The sequence below is a fragment of the Lepisosteus platostomus genome, chromosome 2 (genome assembly GCF_059453375.1).
Source record: "Lepisosteus platostomus isolate fLepPlt1 chromosome 2, fLepPlt1.hap1, whole genome shotgun sequence".
In the NCBI taxonomy this organism is placed as follows: Eukaryota; Metazoa; Chordata; class Actinopteri; order Semionotiformes; family Lepisosteidae; genus Lepisosteus; species Lepisosteus platostomus.
The window spans coordinates 10,067,444-10,078,039 of NC_142612.1; the positions used below are offsets into that span (position 1 = coordinate 10,067,444).

The 10,596-nt window shown below is 34.3% G+C and overlaps 1 protein-coding gene across 1 annotated transcript; it reads right to left on the bottom strand.

Annotated features, from left to right (window-relative positions):
• Positions 1 to 1,059: 1,059 nt before the first annotated feature.
• Positions 1,060 to 10,020, bottom strand: gphra (golgi pH regulator A). Its single transcript, XM_088597324.1, has 14 exons — positions 9,790 to 10,020; positions 9,337 to 9,396; positions 9,044 to 9,147; positions 8,612 to 8,718; positions 8,082 to 8,183; positions 6,036 to 6,156; positions 5,610 to 5,690; positions 5,003 to 5,113; positions 3,903 to 3,990; positions 3,215 to 3,307; positions 2,921 to 3,016; positions 2,601 to 2,690; positions 1,857 to 1,922; positions 1,060 to 1,564 (listed from the first exon to the last, which is right to left on the bottom strand). Exons 1-14 carry the CDS (start codon positions 9,829 to 9,831, stop codon positions 1,358 to 1,360), a joined length of 1,368 nt encoding a protein of 455 aa, XP_088453450.1. The 5' UTR covers positions 9,832 to 10,020; the 3' UTR covers positions 1,060 to 1,357.
• Positions 10,021 to 10,596: the final 576 nt, after the last annotated feature.

Here is a 10,596-nt window from a genome sequence, read left to right on the forward strand (position 1 = left end):
TAAAGCAAACATTCACCAGACAAATGTTCTGTAACTTGAAAACCTACTGTCCATGTAGCTCATATACAGTAGTACCAATCCACATGCATTCTTGAATAATGATATCCAAAAAAACAGGATGATTGGTGCCATCTTAAAGGCGAGGTAGGCTATACACAAAGAAAACCTTTCAAAACAGTTGCTTGTCTATTCATAAAAGGTACCAGTTATTCACCAGAACTAGATGAATCATGAAAACACAAACCTGTCTTCTTCTGTTTGCCAGAAAATGTCAAGACAGTTCATCTCCATGCTCACTTTTCAAAGTCTACTAAAATACAATATTTACCATTTGTGTCATATGTTAAGCCCACAGTCTGTTCCAGCATCATGTCAGAGTTGTGCATTTCCTCTCCAAAGATAAAAGACACTCCATCTTTTTCTCAATCTTCTTTCTCATGCTTACAGCTTCTTTCCAGAGTGGACTTCCCTCTTATGTCTACCAGCCTCCAGTCGGAAATGTTTGGCCTTCTCTATAATTTTAACTGTTTTATACTCTTTGCCCAAACTTGTTCCCACATTAGGTATAATAATGGGCTTGTAGTTTCCCCTCGCCATTTCTGTCTGTGTACTCACAGCAGCAAGCTATGTGTTTGGTCAATATACTCTCAAGTGAGAGCTTAAACATATTATGCATATTATTGAAATATTTCACTGAGCACATCATCTACTTGCAGCAAAATGTCAAAATAAAACTGTCCTATAGGTTTTGAAATTAAATATTTAAAGATAACTTATATAACATCTCCTGGATTGTGGTTTGCCACTAACTTTAACACTTTTGACTTTACTATGCTAATATTAATATAGCAATATAAGTCTTTTCTATAATAAAATAAAAGTCAATGCATGTACTGTGGTGTAAACATCAACAATACAAATTTTAGCCAATTTCCTGTAGGCAACATTTTCATGCATGTTATTAAAATCTGGAAACAGAGAAAAGGTGGGATGTTTGGGTGGATGACTGAATGATATTGACTCATGCAGATACTGTTTTAACATTAAAACTGGCCAGACTTCAGAGCATTACTCATTTTATTCTGTGATGCCCAAAAAAGAAACACTTTAAACATTAATGCAGTATTAAAAGCTTTTCAGTGTATTACACATCTCCTTACCAAAAAATGAAATAAAACTCCTGATATTTGATACTTAAGATCCATTCCTGATTCAGGAACATTTTAGTCACAGAAGGCCAGATTGCTCAGTCCTGCTTGATGACATTTAGAACGTACACGCACATTCATATATACATAAAAAGCAAGTTTGTGTCTCAGTCCCCAGTGATGTCCTCCATTTCAACGTCCACAATGTATCAGATGGTCATGTGTTTTTCAGGTGCTTGCTTGTGCGCTAGATAGAGAAACAAGATACTGGAGAGAGCACTGACCAGGAAAATCACATCAAACCAACGATGATAAAAATTGAACTGCAGCTCTCCCAGCACCTCTGTCACAATAGTCCGGTACTCCAAGGGCATGCTCATGCGCATCAGCAGAACAGATGAGACAAAATACATCCCCTTCAAATGAAATACAAGCAGGTCAAGTCAACCACTAGCATCGGACATTCATTTTGTCTCCACACCCTTTCAACTACCATTTAATAAATACAATTAGAAAATCTGTTGTCCATAAACAAAATGATATATTCTAAGAGAAACTTGTTCAACATTCTAAAACGTAAAACTATATTTGTATGCCTAAATTACAATTAGATTTAATTTATGTTTATTCCCAGTAAAAGTCTAAATTATTAATAAGGTCAAATTAACTTTTAATAAAAACAAAATAATATTAAAAAGGCTACCTTACCATGATTTGTGCAAGAACCAGTACTATGACATTCGAGGATTTACTGCTTGAAATTGCATAGAAGAACTGAGGAGTAAGCACAAAGAAAACAGAGGATGTATACACAAGACTGGAAAAATGACATTATATATTTTTTCCATATAAAATCATTACCCAAATATACTTATTCATAATATTATAATATTTGTACAGATCTTTGTCAAGGACAGTCATAACCTAAACATAAGACCTAAACACAATCTTAAACCTTCAAAATCACTGGAGAGATTGAGGGAACCTCACCAACTAGTTGCAGTGAAATTCAAATGACATTAAAATTAAATTATAGTAAAAAGTAGAAACTGCAACTTTTTCTCTAGTACGAGTAAATAATAATGAAGTGTATTCCAGGAATACATGCAAGACAAAGCAAATAACTTACAGAAATAAGTTATTTACTTATTAAAAATTAATTATTTGAACAATATATGTATTTAGACACCTATAGCATTGCTGACAGTACTGGTGACACTAACCAAATTACTGAATAACGACCAGGAATGATGGGTGCCAAAACTTGTGAGTGAGTGTAAAAGGATACTGCATAATAATTATTGCTCTGTTTATGTGACAAAAAAACAACAACACAGCTATCCTTTGATAGGAGGCATAAAATAAAAGGTGATCCTCTGCATTGTACTATAACACACTTTTATCTGATTCAATTACCTCATACAGACTTTTTTTTAAACACTGATCACATACCTTAGTAAGTGTTATTAATAAGCCTCTGATGGAGGTCACAATGATGATACCAACGAGAATGAAGGATATGTGCTGAGACCAAAATTTTACCTGCAGGAAAAAGCAAAACTTTAAAGGGTAGAAAGAACTGGCAAAAAAACAAAATAGGTAGCTGTCATTCCAATGAATATTAAATAGCCCCTGCATTTCCATTATAGGTTCTGTTCAATGTCTTGAGAATGATCAAACATTTTTTTAAAAGATGTCACTGATGGCAGTGATCAAGATGTACTGTAAGTTCACAGTCTATTCCCACCCACAGATTATTTGCTTCTGCTTACATCAAACTGAATGCCTAGGTAATTGACTGTGATCTCAATTCCTCTTGTCACTGGGTCCGTCTTTCCAACACGGTCAAAAACAATGTTGATGGTAGCCTGAAAACAAACCAATACAATTGTAGTCACACAATCATGTATAGGATAACATCATGCCCAGTAAAATCAAGATCCTTTCTTAATTTGAGCCTTTCTTTTATCTCCTTGGCAGAAACATTCAAGGTATGAAAATATGAAATTCAAAACATATCTATCAAACAATTAGAAGAAACAACAGAGGAATTAAGAGATCCTTACCATGAAGATTTTCCAAACACAGTAGATAGAGAAGAAGTAGCCTAAGAAGTTGAAGTATTTTCCCTGAAATGTTGTAGAGTATTCTATCCTTTCCTAGGGGCAAAACACAAAAATAATTACCTTGAACAGGTTTTAATGAATCAACATTAGTTAACATTTTAAGATACATTTGTAATAAGTCAAAGTAATATAAAGGCACACTTCTAAATAACCAATATGCTGCACATGTTGCTTTCCAAGTATAAACACCAGACAAAACTTGATCAATGTTTGGGTGCCAATCGTTAGCTTGTAAACAACCTTTCTTCTCACATACCTAAATAGAAGCTGGTCAATATTGGCAAAACTGTTTCCAATTACATATTATAGATCACAGTGTCACTATAAGTTCCCTAATTAAATAAATTCAAGGCCACACTTCATGTCTTGCTGTGACTAACTTTCTTCAACGTTATAAAGTGGGCAGGACTTTCTAACCACTTCACTTATATTTCAAAATCTATTGGTTATAGCTTGCCATTTTAGCTTACCAAAAAAAGATTGCTACATTTTGGAAGGTACATGCTTATTCCACTTTTGAATTGACTAGAAAACATTTGTAAATTCCTTTGTCCCAGTCCCTTTGTTAATATCCACAATGTATTAATGTGAGGCATGAGTATATCTTTTTATAATGGGTGAGAATTACCTTGGTGGCCTGCAATTCAACTGTTTCCAAAAAAAGCTGTCGACTGAGCTCCTCCAGTGCATCCACCTCCTGCTGAATCAGTGACAGGTCTGAGGCACAGTAAAGGATTTGAATCATAACTTAAAGGCAAAGACTGGGGGGTACACAGCACACTTGTAGCCTTGAACAATTGTTTGACAGAGCAGATCCCTTGGTTTTCTGTCAAACTGAGAATGACACTGCTTCATCTATTCAGCAAAAGATGCATTTTAACCCACATGCTCAAAATTCCTTAAAAGCAGAGAAATGTTCCAAGAGTTCATTCCTAGTCACAAATCATTTGCAAAAGCATCACATCAGATTTTTTAAATTTAATTTATTTTTTAATGGATTACAACCATTAAAGGATTGTAGAATTCAATTGCTTGGCACTAAAATACAATAAAAGTAGAAAATATCATTTTAAATATAAATGTATATTTAGGCAATCAAACAGATCTATTTCGATACATATGCACTGAATGCAGTTCTGACATGTATCATGTGACTGCAGTTTCAACTGAAACTAAACTTCCAGTTTCATACGACTGCACCTAAAATCTTTGTGATTAGAATCCTGATAATGACGATTATCCAAATATTTTCAAGTCTTCTAATCCTTTCATACCTATTAACTTCAAGATACTGCACACAATTTACAACTGACATTGTCCTTTTGACTTATTTATTGCCTTCCTAACATCAAACTCATCACTGTTGGTTTTTTTAAACTTTTTACGAAGGTTTCTAATAAGCTCTGTTGGACAAATGGTATGCAAAAATAATGTATTATTACCTGTATTTATATACTGAATGTATTTATCTTTTTATAATAAGTTAATTTTGGAGGCCATGGGTCATGGTTTTACAAGAGTTACATCTCGACTGTCACGATAAATTGTTACAAGGACCCGAATTCTTGGTGTACTCATATCTCAGACATCCAAGAGATTCAGTATGTTTTTTTTTCCCCAAGATAATCTGCTAAGGAAAAGACTGAGACTTGAGGAACTTTGATCTTGGTTAAAGAGGACTAAATGTTATGCATTACACTAAACAACAGAAAAGATTCAGAAAGGATATTCTCAGTGCCTGGAGGTGTTGATGTGACACTTTTTATCATGCCCCAAAAGCCTGTCTGTTTGTTGTGGTCTTCTCCACGCTGGTACATCATCCTTCGTGTCATAGCAATCCTGTTTTACATAAGATTAAGAAAACAGTTCCTCTCAAATATTAAGAGTATTCAGGACAAAGTACATTTATCAATAAGTTCCATTTAATATAATAAACATAAACCTTTAAAAGTACTTCCTGAATAATTTGATAACATTGATCTTAATAGAAAACAACCTGTAAAATTCTAAATAAACTTTCTGAAAAGATTAAGGATTTAATATTTATGCTTAGTTCTTCTGTGACCTGCAAACCACAGAAGTGAAAAGGTCATTTTACTGTCAGCCCCACATAATAGCCACATCCTGTTTCCACAGGCTAGAGAGTGTCCACGCAAAAAAACAGATGATGTTTAAATTTTAAGAATTTAAATTATTAAACATTATTTCTGAGGAGAAGCTCTGTAAATCTGACCCCTGTAAAAGCAGTTAAATCATTTAAGAATTCATAAAATCTTAGCGCAAAGATTACATCAAAGAAACCTCAAACAAAACAAGTTGTTTTCCCACTCCTTGCCTTTTCTTTTTGCTGACAATCATGTCCATAGTCTGAAGAAGCCTCCTCTCCAAAGCCAGTATGTCACTGTCTGTAACATTCCTGTAAAAGTAAAATTTAATTCTGCTTGATTTTATCAATGGTAAGGCAGCGTGAGAACACGATTACATGTCCAGAAATGTACACATACATACTGAACTGCAGTGTGCCACTGAAGGAACTGAATGCATGGGCATTGAGGTATTCAAGTGCAGCATGCTGAAGAAATAACTTAGGCCTGCACAGTAAAATGATCAATCTCCTCAGGACTGAATCTGAAGAGAAACTTCAGGGAAAACTTCCTGTTGAAAACTAAAGCTATCAGCAAAAACAGTGTCCACAAACAAAGACATTTCCAACCAAAAATGCTCCAAAAACAAAAACACACCTTGTGCAAAAAAGGCTCACCTTAAGAAGTATGACATGTAAGTATAAGGGCAGTTAACAGCACCAAAACCAGAAAGCAGTGCCATCAGTGTTACGCCAATGACCCCAACACGGCTTATCAGTTGCTCTATGGACAGGATTCCTGAAACAGAAAACAAATGATCCACACATGTGAAGAGAAACTTCAGAGAAAACTTCCTGTATAAAACTGTGATTACACTGGCGTTCTCCTGTAATGAAGCCTGCAGGATCTCTTTATACTTTGAGCATTCTTCTCTTTCACCAGGATTGAAAATTATTTTGTGTTTCAATAGGTATATTTCTCCATCAAATAATAAACCAAATCTTTTCAAACAAAAAGAATTATTTCTATGTACATGAACAGGCTAAAACAACTACTATATTTATGTGCAATGCATTTCAACCATACAACTACCTGTAAGTGACAGAGAGGAAGCTCATTTGTTAACACGAAGTAATTGCTAGTTAGAATAACATAGTGACACTTTTCATGTGCCTTTTTTGCACTTTTAAAAATACTTGATTTAAAAAACCAGGTGGCTGAGCAACTTCACACTAGGCAGGTATACCAGGAGAGAGAAGCTAATGAATTTGTAATGCAAACTAGGAGTACTGCATCAATGACAATCAAGAATAAACACATTTTTCAAAAGCCCTTTTAAAATCATCATCTTATGAACTGCTACACTGGTTCAACCGAAACTTAGCAGATTCCATCAAAAAATAGTTTTTTCAAATTTACGTGGAGAAAATAACCTTATGCCTGCAACAGGTCATACAAGATAATTTTGAGAAATACTGTATGGCCCAGTGCATAAATTAGTCCTGTTTAAGAAATAATTAAATTTAACAGCAGAGTCTAGCAACAGGGTGAATGCATTTACAGTATTATGAGATTTTGGCATTTAAAATAGCTGCCTGCTATTTCTTTTTCGTTCTTGTTGATATTCAGCCTGTAACTCTAACTCCAGCTGTTTAGAAAAACCTCTCTCAGTAACTAATTCCAAATGTGGTAAACATAATTCTAATAAGCACACCACTAACTGATGCACTGCTGTTCTTACAAAAACAAAGATAGCCACAAGACAGACATTTTGTTCTCACAAATCAAACTGCTTCTGTTCTGGAAACTGCTTTACTGAATTCAGACTGGATCAGCATTGAAACCTGCTTCAATCACACCCTCAAATGTTATTGCAATACTTTGTGTGTCAACTCTAGGTGAGCTCAGCTTGTAAAAATGAATCCTCTCGCTATTTTTAAAAAATCCTGTGATCTAAATCTTTAAATAAATAGCATATATACCTTACTTTTTAAATTTTGTGTTATATCCTACTAAGTGTGGAAGTGGGCAAAGATGTAGAAAAAGTAATTAGGATATAGGAATATTTAAATAAAAAGTAGTGTATGCCATTTAGACCTTTAAGATTAATGTTTTGCAGCACTATAAAAAATGCCTGTCTGTAGACACCTGTATTGTTAATTTAACAAGGCTGAAGAATACCCACATTCAGTACATAAACCTTCTGTTGCTCCCTGCTGCAAGGTGCTGGTACTGCAGTCGCCAATACATTGCATATAATGCATACATTGAATTTTATTCAGTGTCCAAAAACAATCCTAGATGGCCTTAATACATTTTCACATATAAAATGATCAAAGAATGATACAATGCAACTACTATTTCTGCTCTAAAACTGTGTACTATATTTTCACATCATCTAGAGTGAAAAACAATATCATCAAGTTTAGGATTTCAAGGAGGACTTGATCATTTCATTTTTGCATGCTCCCAGGTACCCTAACAAGTATGGGCTTGGTCCCAGGCAGACAGTAAACATTTTTGTGCTCAGCCCTTACTGTCTGTCAACAGTGCAGAAAAAATACATGCTCTAACATGAAAAATGTCAACTGTAAAACTGAATGGCTTTGGAAAATAAGTAATAAATCTATAAGCAAAATAAAATGAAAGTCCTTTCTTTAAGACTAATAAATTCATAAAAATATCTTTACACGTGTATGTGTCTCACAGTTTTTCAAACTTACCATGCTTTGGACTAAGAATGGGAAAGGGGTCTCCAAGCTTCCAGAAGAAATACATGAAGGTAAACCACACTACACAGGCAAAGAGCAGCTTCTGCCGCTGCACTAAATAAAAAAAAAAGGAATTTTAATTATTTTTTTTATAGTGAGGCAAAAACAAAACAGTGCAGCCAAACAATAAGAATGGTGCTTTGTGTTCCAGGTTTACAAGAGCTTACAGACGGCACTCCCAAAGACAGCATCATGAACAGAAAATATAAAATAAATAAGGTGTAATATACAGTATACACTTACAGAATAGAGTATAATACGTTTTATAAAGAAAATGTATAAAAATGCTCTGCCTGTTGGGGCCAATTTAACAGTCAAGCAATGTTCAAGTATTTGAACTTACAAGTTGTATAGATAGATATTTTATTGATCCCGTGAGGGACATTGCATGTTGGTAGATGGGTATAGGTTGGTAGAAGAGATACTACTTAAAAAAGCAAAAAACAAAATTAATCACCAACAAAAGTCCATCTGAAACTCACACAATCTAATGTTGCTAACCACGAAGTATCCAATGTAGAATGGCACCACGAATATTAGGACCAACAAAATAACATACAGATTCAACTTCCAGTGAAAATACCTAGAACTGAGAAAACAAAAGTTAAATGGCAAAAGATTAAAGATGTTTCAAGCATTCTTGTCTTGCAAGAGGCATTTTAATAATTATTTTCATTAGATATGTTTGTCTTTTTTTGTCAGACTGTTCAAGTATTGTACAGGGATTGTTAATATCAGCATTTTCGTTGCTACCGATGAGTTACAGGAATACGGGATTCCCTATCGTTCCTTCCTGTGCAACCAAACCAGAACTAATAAAAGGCCAATTCGAAGATCCACAGTTTCCTTGTACTGTATCTTGTCTCTCTGGGAGCGGAAAACAGCCTCATAAAAAGTAGTGATCAGGTACTTACGTGGTGCTTAACACACCCAGTATCTCAAAGATAATGAGTTCGAACATTGTGCAGGAGAATGCAAAGGTCACAGAAAAGACGACTTGAACAACATACTGACGAACCTGAGGAAATAAAAAAATTGAAGATGATGCGCCGTTTAGGTGCTGCATATTTTACTTTTTGTTAAACAAACGATAATCGCACGATCAACGACTATGTCCAGTTGCTCCTACGTTTACAATTTCATTTAAATTGAAAGTTTTCGGGGCGTGAATGTCTACATTGTTGATTGTTGTTTTTATCGCATTTACCTCATAGTCCTTGAATAGCTGCCTCATAAAGAAAAGCCACCCGAACCCAAAAAACAGGACCTGTAAAGAAAAAGGGGTATTGAAATGGACCACATAAATTCAGGTACCAGCAAAACACAAACTCTACCGTCTACAATTAAGAAATGCGAAACGCCGTTTAAATTCAGCAGAGATGTCCCGCTTTAAGGTTACATTCGTAATAGATGTTTAATAAAATAGTCTTATTAAAAGTACAATAAGTCTACACCTTTATTTTTTATTCTAATAGTTACTGAACAATATACTGTATATAAATCCATTTGCAAAAACAAAAACACGTGAGTCCCTTCACAACATCGCCAACCGACTTTAAGTTTCAAATGGATATGAGCACTAAAATTACATGCTTTAGAAATGTGTTTCACTTAGTCTCTGTGTGATGCTCTTCACCATACATAGTATATAGCCAAGTACCTGAGAAGTGAACATTATTATTGAATCAACGAGAAATGACATATTGATTATTAAAGTTAAAAATCCACAGCGACAGATTAAGGTATTAATTTAAGTGTTTAGAGCCGCGTTACAACTTTGACTTTACTAGTTTAATACTAAAAGACACAATCATGAAAATCTCCTGTTTCTCCCATTGCACATTTAACACGGTGAAGTGCAAAGACTGTTCATGTATCATTTCATTGTGCCCGTCGCTGATTTATGACGTAGCACACGGATTTAGGAGGTGTGTAAAAAAATAGAATGACGGGACAGCAGGTGGGTGCTTTATTACGTGTTTTGTTGGTGTTGCTTTAGTGTATGGCTTTTAATTTAACATTTAATTCTGAACCGTTTCTAACATCATTCACTTTCTAACCACAACAGTGTTTTTTTATATCCGTACTTGAATTTGTCGTGTAATCTTAAGTATTTTTCGATACGAATAATTCAAAAGTATATTGAGAAGTGTTAAGTGTTATGCAATATGCACCATGTTAGTTTTTGGAAATTATAAAGGAAAATAAACGAGACAATACAAAAGTAATTTGATATATGTGCCAGCTATCATTGCCTGTTATGTTTCAATCATATGTTTAAATAATCTAAGTAAACACGTTCATAAGGACTTCAGACAAGTTGCCTTAAGAACCTTATACTACATAACAGTCTTATACAATACTAAACTTTTTTATATAACAGTTTTCACAGTATCTAATGTTATGGATCTGTACAATGCTAAACTATTAAAGAACTATTTCTTTCTTTCATGAGAAGGGTAATGCT

What these genes read in the sequence shown, in the direction of transcription:
- gphra (XM_088597324.1), bottom strand. Translation starts at nt 9,831, where the DNA reads ATGTCATTTCTCGTTGATTCAATAATAATGTTCACTTCTCAG. An exon ending in CTGGGTGTGTTAAGCACCAC is followed by an intron (nt 8,719 to 9,043) that starts GTAAGTACCTGA and finishes TTGTTTTCTCAG; the next exon opens with TTCTAGGTATTTTCACTGGA. An exon ending in TATTAATAACACTTACTAAG is followed by an intron (nt 1,923 to 2,600) that starts GTATGTGATCAG and finishes CTTACTCCTCAG; the next exon opens with TTCTTCTATGCAATTTCAAG.